General features: G+C 40.7%; 1 protein-coding gene across 1 annotated transcript in view; it reads right to left on the bottom strand.

Moving 5' to 3' along the window:
- Window positions 1-20,894, bottom strand: part of TEK (TEK receptor tyrosine kinase) — a 61,859-nt gene that overhangs the window by 19,218 nt on the left and 21,747 nt on the right. The window contains exons 5-13 of the mRNA XM_034410548.3: window positions 19,175-19,306; window positions 17,879-18,019; window positions 16,265-16,396; window positions 11,069-11,223; window positions 10,095-10,248; window positions 6,815-6,970; window positions 5,621-5,755; window positions 3,810-4,103; window positions 2,523-2,819 (exon numbers count right to left, since the gene is read on the bottom strand). Of these exons, the coding sequence (XP_034266439.2) occupies window positions 2,523-2,819; window positions 3,810-4,103; window positions 5,621-5,755; window positions 6,815-6,970; window positions 10,095-10,248; window positions 11,069-11,223; window positions 16,265-16,396; window positions 17,879-18,019; window positions 19,175-19,306 (1,596 nt within the window). The remainder of the gene's footprint in view (window positions 1-2,522; window positions 2,820-3,809; window positions 4,104-5,620; window positions 5,756-6,814; window positions 6,971-10,094; window positions 10,249-11,068; window positions 11,224-16,264; window positions 16,397-17,878; window positions 18,020-19,174; window positions 19,307-20,894) is intronic.

The raw sequence follows: 20,894 nt of genomic DNA, 5'->3' as shown, positions 1-20,894 counted from the left end.
GTCATTGGCAATAAAATTTCTCCTGATTTCCAAAATAGGTCTTTTATCCTTTCTCATTGGTAGAACCTAAAGAATTGTGTGGATCCTGTTGAGTATTCCTGAAAGTGGTTTTCTGATCTGAGCAACAATTAGTGAAATCAGGTTTTTTTTAATAAGAGAAAGGACATTGATTTACAGGAAATGCAAAGCCTGTCACCTAACTAGTGACATCATAGCAGGAGGAGAGTCAAAGAACATGTATTTTGAGTATGTGTGCATGCCTGGGAACCAAGGCAGAAGGAAGTGACCTGAGATTAGCAATCTATTGTACAAAGCACAAGCAGAATGAAAGAGGAACTCCTCTTAACTCTCTGTTATAATCCATAGATAGCTCTTTTGTAGTCAAGTGTCAATGCCACTGAACTTCCACTTTCAATTCTCACTTGGTTATTATTTTCAGTTACACCTTATTTAAGCACAACTCCTCGTTTCTTCTGGCTGTTCCCTGGAATGCAATGTTGTCGGGCGAATTTCCTGTTTCCTTTTGCTTCTGGCCTTTCTTCAGCATGTCAGCATTTAGCTTTCTTTTCCTTTTTGCATTTTAGGATCCATTACTTTAGGTCATGTTTAGGATTAAGGTAACTTTTATTAGTGCATTTTCAGGTAGTTCTCGACTTACAACCACAATTGAGCCCGAAATTTATGTTGCTGAACAAGAGATCCGTTAAGTGAGTTTTGCCCCATTTTATGACCTTCCTTGCCATAGTTGTTAAGTGAATCATGGAGGTTGTTAAGTTACTTACAGGGTTGCTAAATGAATCTGGTTTCCCCTTTCTTGTCAGAAGGCCGTGAAAGGTGATCGCATGATCCCGGGACACTGTAACAGTCATAAATGTGAATCAGTTGTCAACTGTCTGAATTTTGATCACGTGACCCTGGCAATGCTGCAACAGTTGTGTGAAAAATGGTCATGAGTCACTTCTTTCAGTGATGTTGTAACTTTAAACGGTCACTACATGAACTGTTGTAAATTGAGGACTACTTGTACTTCATTTCATCATTTTACTTGCAATTTTAGGCCTCCGTCTGCTGTTCTTAGTAAATTAGACAATCACCATTTAACCTCTATTTGTTCTCTTTCTATGACTGCAGTGTAGACCTGGATCACTGTAACATCAGTTGATTAAAATTGAGATTATTCTATCTTCTTTGTTTGTTTGAATCCAAGCACTGATATTAACACATTTTTGTTAGTAATGATGGCTACTCTATTTCTTCTGTCATTTTCTTATCTGCATTGGAAGATCTGCTGTTCTTGTGAAATAACATGACCTATTCCCATCCATTTCAGTTTGTTGATTCCCAGGATGTCAATGTTCAGCCTTGACATTTTGGCTTTAATATCCAGTATGCCTTGATTAACATTTCTGACATTCCACATGTATACATATTTTTGCAGCTACTGTTCTTTGTGGTTTAATCCAGCCACGTTCATAAACACCAATACTAATTGTCTTGCACTTCCCCCCCCAGTAGCTCTTGGGATAAAAATTCATCTCCTCTTTATATGTTGGCATTATCCTAGTTTCTTGGCAGAATACTGGAGTGAGCTGTCATGTACGTCTACTATAGATTAAGATAGTTTCAGCCTTCATGAGGAATTTTCGTTGGGACTTCTGAGCAATTTTCTCTGCTATTTACATTATTTGTGATTCTTAAATTTTCTTTCACTTCTGATCATTGCCAACCTAATCTCTGACAAAATATTAGGAAAAGTGATCAGACATTGGATTTAGAATGAAATAATTTAAAATTATACATGAAATTGCTTAGAATCAGAGGTTTTGCTAGCCCTAATACAAACAAACAAGCAAGCATCTGTGTATATGTGTGTGTGCACGCATGTGCGTAGGCATAATGATCAGAAGATGTAACAAAATAAACCAAAAATGTAACAGTGCTAATAATATCTGGAAAATATAGGATGATGAATGAATGAATGACAGCAAGAATTAATGAAGGATAGAATATACTGTGGTTGATATATTTACAAAGGACAAGATTAGAATTTAGGAAGGAAGGAAGGGAGGGAGGGAGGGAGGGAGGGAGGGAGGGAGGGAGGAAGGAAGGAAGGAAGGAAGGAAGGAAGGAAGGAAGGAAGGAAGGAAGGAAGGACATTAACAAATATTATGCCTTGAGTCAAGTGAAAGTAGTCTAAAAGTCTGAAAGTCTATGCAACATGCTTACTCTTCTTGGTGTCTTCCAAAAGGGTTGGAATTACGATTTTCAGAAATCTCATTCAGACTGCTATAACCAGTTTACCCTAACCTGGGACCTCCATATATATTGGGTGATAATTTCCAACCACTGCACAAATTAGTCATGAATTCTGGGGATTTTAGGTGCTAGATACAACTAGACAGCAAGAGGATATAATAGCGACATCTACAATTTCACTTACTATAATGAAATTTATTATGAGTAAATATGCCTAGAGTTTTTCAAAAAAATAATTGAAGATTGTTGATTCAGCTGACACTAACCTTTTGATTCTGGCAGAGTTCTCAGCTCATAAAGATTATTTTCACTTTTTCCAACATTATTCTGGGCTGTAATCTGAACCAAATATAGGGTATCTGGCTCAAGACCCTTGAGGTTGTACTGGGTGATGGTGGCATTTTTGATGGTAACATCGATTTGGTTGTATTCAGTTTTGCCAAATTTTTTATAGCTGAGAATGATGGAGGAAATGGAATGCCCTTCCACAGCTGACCAAGAGATAACAGCAGAAGAATCTGTGATGTTCATGATTTTGATATTATCAGGGGGAGGAGGGGATCCTAGTAAAGAAATAAATAACACATGTTGTATTTCACACAAATCTTTGGTCCCTGGAACATCACAAAGTTCTATTTTAATATTTCAAACTAACTTTGAATTTCATCTACATCATGGGTGTCAAACTTGATCGTGTCATGTGATGTATCATGACGTATTGCAATGTTTTTTGCCTTTGCAGAGCCGGGGTGGGCGTGGCCTGTGCGTGATGCATCCAGCCCGCGGGCCACCAGTTTGATAGGCCTGATCTATATGGTCAATGGTATCTTAAAACCATGAACCAATAAATAACCATTAAAATAATGTATATGTAAATAACATATGTTACAAAGCAGTTTCCAAGAGACAGCAGCCTCTGACCCTTATGACGATGTTGGAATATTAAAAACAATCATCCTTAATCACTGACTATGTATGCTGGGGCTGATGCAGTTACACCCAGGGGTAGGCTGCTGGGGTTTGCAAGGGTTCGGGAGAACATCTAGCTCAGTTTCTGTGCAGTTCAGAGAACCCCCAAATCCCGGATGGCCCCGCTCACCTCGCTCCTCCCCTCCCAGGAGTCCCCACACGGCCCGTTTTGGATGCAGGTAATGTGCAGGGCATGTACGGAGGCTCAGGGAGGGCAAAAAATGGGCCTACCGGAAGTTCGGGACTGTTTCCAGCCTCCTGAGGTCCTCTGGAGCCTGAGGAGGCCATTTTTGGCCTCCTGTAGACTCGAGGAAAGCCTCCGGACCCCAAGGAGGGCAAAAACGCCCTCCCCCATCATGGTGCAGGAGGCCGACTAGGCCATGCCCACCATGGCCATGCCCACCTAGCAACCGGGCAGAGAACTCCTTGCTAAAAATTTTGAAGCCCACCCCTGGTTACACCTGCAGCTTCAATTCTGGCTGCCTCTTCCAGCGTCAGATCATTTAAAGCAGATATATTCAGCTAATCATTAAAACGAATCATGTTTCCCCCCTCCCTTTCACCCAAAATAAAAATATACTTACTGTCACTGAAGGTCCATGCTGAGAGATAGTCACTCCATTCTCCTTTGGACTTACTATTTATACGGACTCGGCACATGTACTTATGCCTGGGTTCTAGCCTGTCAATAACCAAACTGGTCTGATTTCCTAGGAGTTGTATAGTGGTAGTATGCTCCCTGTTCACATCCACCACACTTTTATTTTCTACTTCAATGAAGATCTCTTCCTCCAAGTGCTGGTTGATTGGCTGCCATGACAGTTTTAGAGCTGTTGTACTATTAGGAACAAGAAGCAGACCTCTTGGTGGGGAAAGACCTTTAAGAATTGCAAGAAAGAACATTAGTATGACTGGAACACCTATTAACCTAATTAAGAAGATTCTTGTTGAATCATAGTAAAGAATCAAAACTTCATAGTGAGCAATCAAAACTTTGAGCCAGACACAAACCATACAGGCCTTTTCTTTCATCAGATTTCCACAATTAAATAATCAGAGATATTATAACTTAGAGCAAGTATTCCCTAACATAGTTCTCCATATGATGAATTGGGGACAATATTTTATTATTCAATTAGCCCTCCCAGTGAACCAATTGGATCTTGAGTACTATCTTCTGTCCTCATCCTAGGGTTCCTGAGAAGAGGAGATCACAGCACCTATAAGTTATGTCCTCAGAGATACTAAGATCTCTCCCAACGTTTTACTCATGTGATTTCAATGACTGGCAATAGTAGACATTAAACTGAACAATCACTTAAGGATCACTGTTCTTAACAATTGAATTTCAGTGGCTCATCAATAGTAACTTGGCTTTTAATGGTATTTGCAATAGAAAATGGGATGATAAGTGCAAAACATTCATCTCTCTCTTCCCCTACAAGTGGTGGAGGAGAGACAGGCAGCAAAGGGTACTATGTGAATAAAGCACAAAAAGGCATATCTGCTAGAATTTAGCACGTCTGCAAGAAATACTACGGACCAGATGTTGACTTTAAGATATGTGGACTTCAACTTCCAGAATTCTGGAAGTTGAAGTTCATATATCTTAAAGTCACCAAGGTTGAGAAACACCGCTACGGACTCTAGGGAAAGTCCTGGTGAGATGCTGAACTGAGGAAACACATAATGAGAAACAGGAGTCTTTGAAACTTCATTTATTCACAGCTTGAAATACCATATTTTTCAGAGTATAAGATGCTCTGGACTATAAGACACACCTTTTTTGGTAAGGAAAACAAGAAAAAGAAATCTGCCTCTGCCTCCCAGCAATTTTGCCACGTTGCAGCAAACAGCAAATAGTCTGCTTTAGTTTCATTTTTGTTTTCAGCATAGCCTGTTTAGCACAAGAAAAAAAAAATCTGCTCCCAGCAATTTATCTCCTTGCAGCAAGCATCAGAGGCCCACGCAAAACAGCTGAGAGTCGGGAGGCATCCAATGGACAATCAACTTGTGCTAATTAGGCTGTGCTGAAGCTGAAACGAGGTGTTTCTTCTTTCTGCTTGCTGCAAGGAGGTAAATTGCTGGGAGGCAGAAGCCAAAGAGTGGGGGCCAGTGGGTGGGCAAGGCTACATTTGGTGTATAAGACGCACCCAAATTTTCACCCCCTTTTGGGGGGGGAAAGGTGTATCTTATACTCTGAAAAATACGGTAGTCCTTACATCTCAGAAACATCATTGGTCTTCAGTAACTTCTATCCAAGGAAACTTGTTAAATAGTAGTACTCCAGAAATTCAAATGACTATACACTATGTGTACAAAGTGTACATTATGTGTACAAAGCAACTACTGACTGACAAATATCCCCTTTACAGAAGTCCAAAGATTTGCATACCAACAGCAGCTGTAACAAAGTCAGTTGGTGGACCAGGGTGTCCTGCTCCCCCCTCTCCTCTGCGAGTGAGGCGAACACATACAGAGTACAGCGTTTTTGGTTCTAGATTGTTCAGTCGCCAGATGTCTGCTGTGACTGAATTCCAAAAATACCAAAAATAATAAGGAAAGATTTAGATGTAGATAAACATATTTATTTTGTTCTATTGTTAAATACATTCCCTCCCCCCCCCCCACGTGAAATAATGAAGAAAACAGTGCAATCTAATGAATGCAAACAGAACTGGGATAAGAGTGTGTATCACAAACATCATCCTTTGTCACCCCAGGAAGCTTTCTGAAATGGTGAAAAAGACATAGTGGCAAAGCCAAACTGGTTGACGTATGTTAAAATTTTATCTTTCAACTTGGGTGACCCAATATTAAAGCTGAGGGAAGAAATTGAATCAGAAGGTTATGTTTATAGACGTAGCAATCCTAGGTCACTCATTAAACCACACATCCTCTCTTTTAGGGAGTTCCATGAAAAATAGGATACACAGACATTGCCTAATCTCTATCAAATATTTTAGCCTCAGATGTGAGTAGGAATTACTAGTCAAATGAACTCAAGAAGAAATAACTAATCTGGAGCATAAAATTACTATGCACTTCATTGTTAAGGCGTTGAAGTGTTTTTAACATGTAATCAATCTTTGTTAAAGAGTATAATGAAACTCCCTATCTCTAACCCAGGAAATGAATATCAGTATGATACTGATAAATACCAGAAGTAACACTGATGTACAATACTGTATTTATTTTTAGTTCACCAACCTAGGAATTAAACAGGGCCAATTCTATAGGTGTAGTTGTACTGTAAACCTATATCAGCTGTATGTCACTATAACTATCATAATTCCCCCCAATTGTCTTGAAAACTATAATAGTTGAAGTATTGAAAGGTCTCTGCTAAAGCAGATCAATTGATTGATTGATTGATTCATTGATTGATTCATTGATTGATTCATTGATTGATTCATTCATTCATTCTACCAGTTTGTATACTGCCTACATGTTGGCTTCTAGGCAGTTTATAAACTTAGTTTGAAGAATCCTGGAAGCATAGAACAAGCGCAACATAGATATGATATGACTTGCTGTGAAAGTGGAATGTTTTTGGAGAGCGATTTTGATTGATTTGTTTGACTCTTACCTTGCTCTGTCATCCATTGAGAGTTGGCACGTTTGTATAGAATCTGAGTGGATACAATTGGTCCATCCCCAAAATACGATCCAGCATTTGTTGCAATAATGAGAAAATTATGGCCTGTTTCTATCAATGTTGGAGCATTCTGAGGCACAGGAAGAACTGGTCAAGAAGGGGAATAATAACACATCTGTTAGAAAAGTCTTTTTTGGATGAAAAAAACAAAAACCCAGTAGAAATGAGTTTTGTCTGTCTGTGGAATTAAGGCTGAGGGATTGTTAAAGACGATTGAATGACATATCTAGCCTATTGCCTTGTCTTTGTAGAGGGGATCTGCAAATTAAATTCGGTGACCTGAAAATGACACTTGTCAGAATTCTTCTTTCACATTCTCTTTTATTGCAGCAATTTAGCCTTCTACAACCAGATTGTCAGATCTGCAACCCACAACATCCTACTCATTCCTCATTAGCTCCATTTTTTTTCTCTCCCAGTGGTAGATGACTCAGAAGGTCAGATCGAGTCCTAGGATGTCCTCCATTTCCTGTTCTCATTCATTTTTCTTCTGCCACACTCCCCATATTTCTCCTGTTTGCTCATTCTCAGATGTCATTTCCTTCAAGTTGAACTAAGTTGACAAGTTTTCCTAAATTGCATGTGACTTGCTGACAATAGTCCCAGTATGCATTGATTCAAAACTGTTGCTTTCTTCAAAGGCCCTTCCATAACTGAAGACTGTCTGAAACAGTTTGCACAGTAACAGAGTTGGAAGGGACCTTGGAGGTCATCTAGTCCAACCCCCTGCTCACGCAGGAGACCTGTACTAGGGATTCAAACTGCCGAACTGCCAACCTTTCTGATCGACAAGCTCAGTGTCTTAGCCACTAGCCACTAACCTAGTCAGTACTTTGATGCCTTATTTTTCTTCTCATTAACGTGCCTCCTTTTTTTGGCTTCTGATAACAGAGGCAAACTCATAAGGTCCTTGATACAGCTATAGCTCTTATGATTAGCCAATAACTCCTTTACTATTCTTAAGTTTCCAGGCCTGCTACTGAAATTATTTCTAAAGGCAAATGTTTGGGTATTAGCCTAAGAAACCAAGTACTAAAATCATATTTATAACACTGAATTTTGGACCTGCCTCTCTCTTTTTTTAAAGCCCTAGAGAAAATACTGCATTCTCTGATGGTCATGTCAATTGCTCACAGATGATAAAGAAGCATCAACAGAGATACTCAATCAATTCAGGAACAACCTAACCATTAGACAGTGTGGAAACTGCCTTTGACATCAGAGCTTTTATTTTATGACATGTAATAGTAGCAAATTGGTAATTACTTAATTTATGGTACTTTTATTGCAAGCTCAAGTAAGAATGGAAAGCCAATTTAGTAGAGTGATTAAGAGTGCTGAGCTAGAAACCGGGAAACTGGGAAACCTAATCCTGCCTGAGGCATAAAACCACCTGAGGCACTGGGCCTCAGGCACAAAGCCAATCACTCTCTCTTAGCTCTAGAAAGAAGAAGATGACAAACTTCTTTTGAAAAATATTGCCATAAATCCGCATGGACTTGTAGTTGCAGGAATCAAGACTGTCTTGAAACACAAAAACACAAAGAAAGGGAGGTGGGGGAGAGGGATGTCAAAATCACTTGGCTGTCCCTGCACATACTTCATGGGCGAGAGAGACAGTGACATGTGTTGGTCTGTCTTAGATAGCAACATTTCTTTGAATAATCCTTTGACCATTCTTTGATCTAATCGCAGTGACTTGTAACAGAGGTGGGATTCACTTACTTTTCCTACCGGTTTGCAAAATGTGAGTGCACGTGCCACCTCTGCGCATGTGCACGGCCTTCTGTGCATGTGCAGTAGTTGCATATTACGTTCGGGCAGGTGGGCGGACAACAGTTGCTACTACCGGTTCGTGTGATCCGGACAGAACCAGTTGAACCCCACCACTGATTTACAAGTATGGCATAGAAGTGCAGTTAAGAAAATGCTTATTGGAATTTAATAGATCCCTCTTCTATCTTTCCAAGAAAATTAATCTAGGAAACATTCTCAGTTGCTGAAAGAAAAAGGCTGAACTTTTCATTCTGATTGGTAAATCTCCTGCGTTCTACTTTACAATTAAAAGGCATTTGGAAAAAATCCATTTACAGGTAGTCCTCAGCTTACAACCGCAATTGAGCCCAACATTTATTTTGCAAAATCAGACAGCTGTTAAATGAGTTTCCCCCCATATTATGACCTTTGTTGCCACAGTTGTTAAGTGAGTTGGTGCAGTTGTTAAATTAGTAACACAGTTGTTAAGTGAATCTATATTCCCCCTTGACTTTACTTGTCAGAAGGTCACAAAAGTGGATCACATGACCCCGGAAGACTGCAACGGTCATAAATATGAATCAGTTGCCAAGTGTCTGAATTTTGATCATGTGATCGAGGGGAAGTTGCAATGGTTGTTAAGTATGAAAAATAAGTGACTTTTTTCAATGGTTAGCTGACAAAAACAGGAACTAGAAACAAGGAAATATATGGAAAGGATCAGTGATATAAGGAAGATACGTTAAATTGGTTAAGCAAACATATTGTTATTATTAATATTATTATAACCAGTACTAATGTGATGAATATTGTTGTAAACATTTTGATTATTATCATTTCCTAAAATTATTTGTATCCAGACAACACACTGTTTAATTGAAATTGGAATTTTTATATGTTATAAAAGAAAAAAAAGAAAAAAAAGTGACTTTTCAGTGCCATTGTAAGTTCAAACGGTCACTACTTGATTGGTTGTAAGGATTACCAAGGATTATCTGTACATTGGATACTGATGTTGATACTATTTGCAGCTTGCTTCTTTCTGGTCATGTTTGCAATGTCCAGGGCATCAAGCCACTGACGCTTAGCAAACAGTTACTGAAATCACTTGAATCTAAATGCACCGAAATTGCTATGATGCAGGGATGAAATCCAGCAGGTTCTGGCAGGTTCTGGAGAACTGGTAGCGGAAATTTTGAGCAGTTCGGAGAACCAGCAAATACCACCTCTGGCTGGCCCCAGAGTGGGGTGGGAATGGAGATTTTGCAATATCCTTCCCCTGGAGTGGGGTGGGAATGGAGATTTTGCAGTATCCTTCCCCTGCCATGCCCACCAAGTTACACCATGCCCACCAAGCCACGCCCACAGAACCGGTAGTAAAAAAAAATGGATTTTAGCACTGCTATGATGACACTGGAATCTGGATGATAAACGATGGCAGAAATTTCTCATTTACCTTTAACTGCAACTTGAAAAGCTTTTTCGGCCATGCCAACTCTTGTCTCGGCAACATAGACCCACGTTCCAGAATCAGTAGGCTGGACACTTTTAATAAGAAATGCAGCTTCTAAAGCTTCTGATGCATTGCTCTTTTTCGCTATTGTGACAGGCTAGGCAACAAAAAAATAAAAATAAAAAAATAAAATTAGATGTCTACTACAATACAAAAAATAATCTGTTTTTAAGTGTTTTTTGCCTTTTTTAAAAAAACAAAGCAGAAAAATCACATTCAGGTAAAACTTCACCAGAGAGAAGGCAATGAAAATTATACAGATTTCAGGTTAAAAATATCACTGTAATATCAACGGAGTATGATGCTGAGCTTGCCGATTGAAAGGTCAGCAGTTCAGCAGTTCGAATCCCTAGTGCCGCGTAACAGGGTGAGCTTCCTTGACTTGTCCCAGCTTCTGCCAACCTAGCAGTTCGAAAGCACATAAGAAATGCAAGTAGAAAAATAGAGACTACCTTTGGTGGGAAGGTAACAGGCGTTTCGTGTGCCTTTGGCGTTTAGTCATGCCGGCCACATGACCATGGAGACATCTTTGGACAGTGCTGGTTCTTCAGCTTTCAAACAGAAATCAACACCGCCACTTAGAGTCGGGAACAACTAGCACATATGTGCGAGGGGAACCTTTACTGTTACCTTTTATGTTTTAATATGGACCTTGAATATTTGATGAGACAATGCTAAAAGTTTGTGCCGTCATAGTACCATCCTGCTTCCTGTTTTATTGCTGAGATTTTAACTGCTTTATTATTTGCTTTAGCATATAACCCAAGAACAGACGATGGGTTCTTGAAACTTAAGGCTTACTGCAAGTAGACATGGGAAGAAGCAAGAAAATGAGGCAAAAGAGATTCAGTGAATAAATACAATTGTCTCCATTAACGTATCCTTCCTACAAAAGCATAAGATGATGAGGAACTTACTAGAAGGATAGCTCCATCTTTTTTAATCAATTTAATGTCTTCCTTTGTAGGAGGTGGTTTGCCAGTAATTGTGCAGGTCGACTTGAACTCTGAGCCAACATTGAGTTCAATTTCATCAAGCAAGGTCTCTATCTTGGGGGATTCATCCGCTGTACCTGCACACATATGTAATGAACCATGTTTGTTTGTCATTTAATTAGCCCAGATTAAATCACTTTAATTAGTCAGCAACTCCACTAGATACACATCTTCAATCAGACTTGAACACGAGTCTTGCTCTTCCTAGACCAACATTTTAACCACCACATTGTGTCAAGGAATTGCACAGCAGGCGTCCAAAGGGAGCCAGAGACGCTGACACGAACTTGTAGTTTTATGTAAATAGATATATTTTACATCTATATATACAGCAAACAAGATAGTCAGGCAAACAGCAGCATCATGAGGTAAATCACAGATATATATACACAGGCTGCAGTATGATTTGCTGACTTGTAGCTTCTGATCAGTCACACCCACAGATGTCTATCTGCTTGGCCTTTAAGAGTTTGAAAGTTGGAGGCTTACTTATTTATTTAGCATATGGCAAATGATGAAGGTAAAGATACTCCTCAACGTACGACCACAATTGTGATCATGGCGATGGTTGCGAGGATTGTGCTTGCCAGACATTGGAAAGAAAAAGAGATTCTGATTGTTGAAGAATGGATTTTGAAACTGACTGAATTAGCAGAGATGGCGAAATTAACTGCCTTGATTAGAGATAATGGACTAGACACAGTGGTGGGATTCAGCCAGTTTGCACCAGTTTGAGTGAACTGGTTGTTAAATTACACCCCCCTCCCCCACTATCAAAGTGGATCCTGGGCACTGCGCTGCATTGCAATGGAGAAACGGGTAACGGAGTGGCTGGCGTGAGGGAAGAAGAAGGCCTCTTTTCCTCTTTCTTCTCCCTGCCCCCCCTCCTTCCCTGATGCCGGCTGCTCTGTTGCCCATTTCTACATTGCAGCACAGCGCAGGATCCATTTTGATAGTGAGGGGGAGGTAATTTAACAATCAGTTTGCCCAGGGTCAGGTTGGCCGTCGTGGGAGGGTTGTCCCACATGTGCGGCGAAGCTGGAGGAAGGGGATGGGCCATGCCTCCCATGAAGGCCAACCTGATCCTGGGCAAACCGGTTGTTAAATTATTTGAATCCCACCCCTGACTAGACAGCTTGATAAGAGACTGGAAACCGTTTTTGGACTTTCTATGTGCTAAATAACAGATGGTTAACAGGGAGATTTGAAGATTAGTGTAATGTTTAGCTCAACCTGTTGGCTGCTTTTTCTTTATATACTGTATATAAAGTCGTTAAGGAAATATGGCTTCCCCCATTGGCTTTGCTTGTTGGAAACCAACAGGAAAGATGACAAATGATGATCACATGACTCCAAGATATTGCAACTGTTGAGAATACATACTGGTTGCCAAGCACCCAAATTTTGATCATGTGACTAAGGGGATGTTGTGGCGATATATGAATGGTTGTAAATCGAGGATTACCTATACTGCAGATAAAATCTTTGTGATCATATGATATGTTCATTTTAGATAGCTAAAAATCCCAAAAGCAAATGGAAGAAATAATTATGGGATTCACATAATTGTTTGGCAGTAATATAAGAAACAGACAATGAATGATGTGCACAGGTTCAATCATTTCTCTTCCCCTTTCTCTTTTTAATTTAACTAATGAGCAGATTTAGTGAGATGGCAGCTGTAAAATTGAACTGCTGCCATCATCATCTTTCAAAAATGTAAATAGGAAAAGCATCATAACTTCCAATCAGAGTCAGACTGGCCTCCTGCCAATCTACTTGTTAGTGACAATCCTACATGTTAAATTTATCCTACTTCTTAAATTGGGGGTATCAATATTTCATTAACCTGTCATTGAGCTTTCGCAAGTGGTAACGAAACAATGGCATTCCCGATTTAAGAACCAAGATAAATTTAATTGATTGACAACATTCATAACCTCCATTCATGTATGTGCATACCCATGAACATTGGTGTATGTCATATATTGCAACAGTTGGCCCAAATGTCGGTTTAATCTCTATGGCCTGAACTTGAAGAATGATATATAAATGAATTTAGGCTCTCCTTCTTTCCCCTTTTGATGCAGCAAATTATGACAGCGCATAGCCAACTTTGTCTGATTTTGAAGAAGCTTAGCAGGCTTGGATTTGAACAGTTCTTGGTTAGTGAATTCAGGAAATCCCAGGATTGTAGACTAGATTGGGAAGTTGCAAAAGCATTGTGGAGGAAGCACCAGGCTAGAAACCAGGAGACACTCTCTTTAGTCCTTTTCTTAGGGATGAAAGCCTGCTGATGATTTTGAGCCAGTCACTCTTTCTAAGCCCAATTCACCTCACAAGATTATTGTTGTGGGGAAAATAGGGGGAGGAAGGAATAATAGGTAAGTTTTCTGTCTTCAGTTATTTATATAAAAAAAATAAAGGCAGGATTTTAAAAAATCTAAAATAATTATTGTTGTGGGGAAAATAGGGGGAGGAAGGAATAATAGGTAAGTTTTCTGTCTTCAGTTATTTATATAAAAAAAATAAAGGCAGGATTTTAAAAAATCTAAAATAATTATTGTTGTGAGGAAAATAGGGGGAGGAAGGAATAATAGGTAAGTTTTCTGTCTTCAGTTATTTATATAAAAAAAATAAGGGCAGGATTTTAAAAAATCTAAAATAATTATTCTCTTTAAAACAGTCTGGCTTTGTGGATCAGGGGTGGGGAGAAGGGATAGATCTCCGTGAGCAGTTGGCAAGTGTGCGCACGCAGCTCCATTTGCGTGAGCGGTGAGTGTGCCTGCCACTCACTTAAACAGAGTGTGTGCACCAGGGGTGGATTCTACTTACCTTTACTACTGGTTTGCAGAGGGGGCTGCATGTGCTCTTCTGCGCATGTGCAGAAGCTTCTGTGCATGCGCAGAAGCGTTTTGGTGATGTCGGGGTCGATGGGCGGGGCCTCCCGCCGGTTTTACTACCGGTTCTCTCTCACCCACTGCTCACACAAGTGAGGATGCACCTCAGTGGTGGGTTTCAAATTTTTTTACTACCGGTTCTGTGGGCAGGGCTTGGTGGGCATGGCATGACTTGGTGGGCGTGGCTTGGTGGGCATGGCAGGGGAAGGATACTGTAAAATATCCATTCCCTCCCCAATCCAGGGGAAGGTTCAGCTTCCGATCAGCTGGCACTTGGGAGGCAGAGAATAGATGGGGGCGGGGCCAGTCAGAATTTTTACTACTGGTTCTCTGAACTATTCAAAATTTCCGCTACCTGTTCTCCAGAACTGGTCAGAACCTGCTGAAACCCATCTCTGATGCACATGCATTGCATGCACTCGCTGGCTGTTTCCGTGACCCGTTTGCAAACCTCTCAGGGCCCATTAGTGGGCTGCGGCCCACAGGTTGGGGACCCCTGCTTTAAAATGTCATTGCAACGCTCTCTACATGGGGCTCCCCTTGAGGAGCACCCGGAGGCTCCAACTGGTCCAGAATGCGGCCGCGCAGGTAATTACGGGAGCTGCATGGCGCTCCCGCATAACACTGCTCCTGCGCGAGCTGCACTGGCTCCCAGTGGTCTTCCGGGTGCGCTTCAAGGTGTTGGTCACCACCTTTAAAGCGCTCCATGGCATAGGACCTAGTTATCTCCGAAACCGCCTTCTGCCACTGACGACCTCCCATCGACCCGTGTGCTCCCACAGAGAGGGCCTCCTCGGGGTGCCATCAGCCAAACAATGCAGGCTGGTGACCCCCAGGGGGAGGGCCTTCTCTGTGGGGGCATCCACCCTCTGGAATCAGCTGCCCCCAGAGATAAGGAGAATCCAAGACCTCTGTGCCTTCCGCCGTGCCCTTAAAACTTTCCTATTCCAACAAGCCGGGCTGGCCTAACAAATCCTTTTAAATGATTTTAAATTTGTATGTTTTTTAAATTTCTGGCCAAATTGAGATATTTCCTTTTAATTTGTTCTTAATGTTTATATTATGTGTTTTTATCTGGCTGTACACCGCCCTGAGTTCCCAGGAAGAAGGGCGGTATATAAATCTGAAGTAAAAAAGTAAAAAAATGTGGGTGTCCAACCTTTTGGCTTGCTTGGGCCTTCACTCATTGAGTGAAGAGGAATTGTCTTGGGCCACATATAAAATATATAATCTGGTTAATGTATATAAACCGCATAATAATGTTAAACCTTTAAAATTCTGTGGGGCTGTATTTTTAGCTGTCCAGGGTTGCGTGCAGCCTTCAAGACACAAGCTGAACACACTTATTCTAAAACAACATGGATAGGTCTAAGTGGCTTTGTGTATCAAGCGTAGCTCAAGGGACCCATGTTAATATTATTTTAAAACTTTCTTGAATATTTTGATCCAATATTTTAAGGAAAGTATATATAACAATTGAATGTATCAAGGCAATTGTCATTTTTATGAAAATTATCATAGTTACAAAACATTCTTACTGCTCAACTTAAAATCCAACAGCTTCTAGTTACTGAGGAAGTTGTACACTGTACTGTAATACATTCTGTTCTACCAGAATGTTACAAAATATATTCTTTTTTTTAATTAATAACAGAAGCTATGAGTATTAATTGTAAAGCAATATACAGTATCATGTACAGCGATGCTAATTATGTCATGCTACCTGGGATGTGTATGTTGGATGTGTATGTGTATGTTGGTATAGCCTGACTAGATGGCTCAGTGGCTAAGACACTGAGCTTGTCGATCAGAAAGATCGGCAGTTCGGCGGTTCGAATCCCTAGTATAGGTCTCCTGCGTGAGCAGGGGGTTGGACTAGATGACCTCCAAGGTCCCTTCCAACTCTGTTACTGTTACTGATGGGAAGAGAAAACGAGGATATAAAAACTGTTTTTGAGAGGAGGACTTACTGGAAGGAAGACCTAAATACCTTTTTGTGTTGCTGTTTTTCCTAATAGCATGCTTGCTTTATTAAAAAAAGAAAAAAACTCTGGAACTGCTGGATGATGGTTCATGAATCCTCCATAAATTCTTTAGTGTAGTTTTCTTTCATGTTGATTTGTCTTCGAATGCAAGCGAAGAGGGTACCCATCTTTGGTGCCAAAATTACGCGAAACATGCAAACTGGTGTGGTATTACAGGGTTACCTTTGCTTTACCTTCTTTTTCACATTGCAGACCATGCCACCCAAACTGGCAGATGCAGCCCTTAAAGCTGTCACATGCTCCTCGATTACTGCAATGGTTACACTTCAATTTACAGTCTGGCCCATAAAAATCAGGCTCACAACCTGCCAAAATGAACGGTACCAGTGTAACTGTTAGGTTGCACACATAGCAAACGGCCCTGAATATCATTATTCAAAAGATCACCATCCTTTTAGACCAGGGGTGTCAAACTCAAGGCCCGCGGGTCAGATCCGGCCCACGGGGTGCTTAGATCTGGCCTTCAGGGCCCCCCTGGAAACAGCGAGGGACTGGCCCATGGTGTCTCTGCCAGCAAAAACGGAGCTCGGAAGGGCCGCACGCACCCCTCCCGAGCTCCGTTTTCGCTGGCAGAGGGTTGCAGGAGGCTGTCACACTGAAAACAGCTCAGGAGCCCATTGTGAAGTTTCCGAAAGATGCCCTAATTAATTCATGAGCCACAAGCCAAACTTCAAAAGAAATACAGTCATTTATTAGGAGCACCATTTCGGCAATGTTCGGATGCAGTTAGAACTAATCCCACGTAGATTTACGTTCCCCTATGACCCTGTCTCTCCCCTCCTCTCTGGCCATGTCATAAATCACATTCTCCAATTAACCACTTTGGCTTGCTGTGAAACCCAAAACTCTCCTACCGATTGTGGTAGAAAAGCATCTGTGGAATGTAGTTTCAGTTAGGGAAATCAATCAGCTCCATCAGTTCTCCCTCCCTCCTGCTCATGACAACTTGAAAGCTTTGTAAGTTAACACCCGTTTTCTCTGGCAGAGCGCTCGGGCCACCACAGGCGCCCCCAACACAAGTGACGTTGAGCTGGCCACACCCACCCTGGCCACACCATCTCCACCCCCCTGAGGTCAAACACAACCCTGATGCGGCCCTCAATGAAATCGAGTTTGACACCCCTGTTTTAGACCACGCTATATTTGACTGACATCATACTCTTACATTGGTAGGGAGTTGCTGAAGTCCAGACCCCAGCAGAATATATTCCAAAGGGTGCGTTTTACCCTTGGAATTCATATATTTTTGAGCAAAACTGAACTTTATAGCTGTCTAAATGTTGCGTTCTTTCCATATGTAGCTAGCCCTCGTTTAATTACTGTTTCTGGTTACAACAACGATGAAAAAAGTAGCTTCGTGATCAATGCTCACGTTTTCAATGTTTACAAATCTGTATCACAAAGAAAAGCTTGAAGTAAGATCATAAGCACAGTCTTGGTTTCAGTTAGCAAATGCTTCACTTAACGATCAATTTACTGGTCCCAGTAAGCCAGACCTACATATCATTTCTTGGCAGAAAAATATGTATCGACTTCCTTAAGCACTTGTGCAATATTCAGCCGAGATGCTGACTAGAATATATGGCTTTAAAAAGCATAGAAGGAATGAGTTTAATCCAGAGGTTGGATTAAAAAATGACCAAACTATCTCACTGTACTTTTTTTCTAGAATTAAAATATAATCTTAGCAAAAGAATATATTTTATATAAGCTGAGTTATCCCTTGCTCCCTCCACAAATACATATATTGTCCTAACTACACAGTTAATTTTCATATTTCATTTTACCTTCATCACACAGGAGTCCCTTCCATCCAGAGGCACATGAACATCCGTATGGATCAGGCAAGCAGAACACCAAAGATTTGCATCCTGATTTTTCTTTACATTTTTCTTGGCAGGCCTTCCCAAATGTGTTTTCTCCGCAAGCTTTGTTTGTTTGTTTGTTTGTTTGTTTGGTTAAAAAAAAAAAGGACAATATTTAAAGTGAGGTGAAATAATATTTATTGGATGCATGAAAATTGTGATAAGGAAACTTTATTTTCAAAATGTAAAAGTAATAGTAGGTATAACAAAAGCAGAATCCTCCAGAAAGAAAGCATGGTGTTAAATATTCACTCAACAAAGCTCTTTTTTTCTGTCTGACACACAGAGAAGAGAGTAACTTCTAGCTGGGAGCTCATTTTTTTTACTTTACCTTGGATTGGAAGTCAACAGCTACAGTATAGTAAGTGAAGCACAATCACTAGACATCCCTGCTTAGATCATACAGTCTCCAAGTGCTGGGAAACCAGGCTTTATTTATTTACTTGAACATAACTTCCCAGATTTGGGCAGTTGATAAATGATATGATGATGGATAGATTGATAAGATTGAGAAAGAAAGAAAGAAGGAAAGAAAGAAAGAAAGAAAGAAAGAAAGAAAGGAGGGAGGGAGGGAGGGAGGGAGGGAGGGAGGAGGAAGGAAGGAAGGAAGGAAGGAAGGAAGGAAGGAAGGAAGGAGGGAGGGAGGGAGGGAGGGAGGAAGGAAGGAAGGAAGGAGGAAGGAAGGAAGGAAGGAAGGAGGAAGGAAGAAAGAAAGGAAGGAATGAATGAAGGAGGAAGGAAGGAAGGAGGGAAAGAAGGAAGGAAAGAAGGAAGGAAAGAAAGAAAGAAAGAAAGGAGGGAGGGAGGGCAGGAGGGAGGAAGAAGGAAGGAAGAAAGAAAGAAAGGAAGGAAGGAGGAAGGAAGGAAGGAGGAAGGAAAGAAGGAAGAAGGAAGGAAGGAAGGAAGGAAGGAAAGAAAGAAAGAAAGAAAGAAAGAAAAAGATAGACAGATAGATAGATAGATAGATAGATAGATAGATAGATAGATAGATAGATTGAGTCAGTATAATTCCTCCTTAAAAGCAAGGAAACCTTTATAGGTTTGAGCTGTCCTAAATTATACTATGAAAGGAGAGGGAATGATTTTTTGCTCTTCACCACCAATATCTTTATAAATACTACTTTTTTGGTAGCTTCTAAACCATAAAACCTTAAATGTGGTTAATATATCCGATATATTGATCCCCATTGACACACGATTCCCCCCCCCCCCGTTTACCTTTCTCACATGTTTTCCCCATAAAGCCTGGTGGGCAAATGCATTCTCCAGTATCTTCATGACAGATGCCATTATTCTTGCAGTCTGGACAAGGAAAAGAACACTCAGGTCCCCATTTCTGAGCTTCACACCCTTTACATAAAAACATAAGAAGAGTTGGTAAGGTAAATAGTAAAAAGGATCTCAGATAGAATAGGCTTGGGTTAGTAAATCTTCACTGGAGTATCTCTCAGTGTCAAGGGGAGCACAGCGTAGTAAGGGAATGAGCAGCCTTTCTTATTTGTATCATCTTAGAAGAAATCTCTTGAGGAAGAGTGATTTTGTCTCTCTTTGAAATAATTTTTGCTGTCTCTTTCCCTGTTTCCTCTCCTTTTCCTTCCCTCCCTCCAGAAGAGACTACAGGACAAGTACAGGTAAGCAGTGGTTAAACTGGATTCCTTATAGAGGGCCCCACTTCAATATGAGTGTCAATAAAACCAAAAGGATGTAGCCGTGAAATCAGCAGGACTTGAACTGGACTCCAAGGAGTCTATCTTGACAGGATTTCTGACAATTGCCTGATAGTCACATGTGAGCCTGGATAATTCATTCTTGGTGACAAAATGATAAAACACTACAAGATTGTTACAATCACCAAAGTGCCTTCCAATCAATGGCAAGCTGTTGCCCCCAGCTCATAAGACATGCTGGCAACTGAAAGACTAACAACAATCAAGATTAAAGAACAAAAACAGGAAGCCAAATACAGGGGATGACAAATATTTGGAAGAACATAATGTATGCTATCTCAATGAATTCATTTAGCCCGGTCAATCACTGCTGGGTGTGGTCTTCAAAACACAATTTTCATAACTCAGATTGCATAATTTCCTCTTAACTCAAGAAATTTGATGTGTGTACCAGGTCTAAATTACCCAGAATAACACAATCTGCGAGGGTGGCCTGAAATCTACTGCCCTACTTCACTCCTGTATCTCTTTATTGGGCAATAAAATGAGAGGCTTATTAAGCTTCTTTTGGGTAACCAAGTTTGACCGAATAGGCTAAGGTTGAGTTTATTGGCTGCAAAGTCCACACATCCGGTTTATGTTGATGTTGGATGGACAAACTACCCTCATTAAAATATCACTTTTCAGAAGTTCTTCCGAAGCTTCACCTATTAATACTCAGCTTAAGAAAGCTTCAGGGTTCCAACTGAGAAGACAGTTTTGAGTGTTAACAGTGGAGCTGCAGGATTGGCTGTTTCCCCACTGACAGGAAGGTTTGCCTTCCAGCTTCCTGACTGTCCTTCTTCCCCACCAAAAGCAAGGCATTGTGGCAACTTGCTGCGTTTCAGACGTGCAGCACTATTTTCTTCCCACAAAAATCAAATGGAATGAGGAAAACATGAGACGTCAAGCACTGACTAGTTGCCAATTTTTGCAGGCCCACCAGTTAGTTGGAGGGGACCCTGGTAGGCTTGTGGGTAATACAGGTAGTGCTTGACTTACGATTGGTTGCTTAGCAACCATTTAAAGTTACAACAGACCTCCCCAAAAGTTGCTTACAAACTGTATTCAAAATTCTGACAGCCCATCTCCTGGCCATGCTTGCCAGGTAATGCTCAACAAACTACTTGCATTTGGCGCATTCTGCAGTCACATAACTGCAATTTATGACTTTTTTTTTTTTTGCCAGAAGCCAGTGTTTACTTCTTGTTTCCAGCAAAAAACACCCATTA

This window comes from Pantherophis guttatus, chromosome 2 (genome assembly GCF_059756535.1).
Source record: "Pantherophis guttatus breed Tessera chromosome 2, ASM5975653v1, whole genome shotgun sequence".
NCBI lineage: Eukaryota > Metazoa > Chordata > Lepidosauria > Squamata > Colubridae > Pantherophis > Pantherophis guttatus.
The sequence above is the reverse complement of the archived record's forward strand: the minus strand, read 5'-3'. Positions and strand labels throughout refer to the sequence as shown.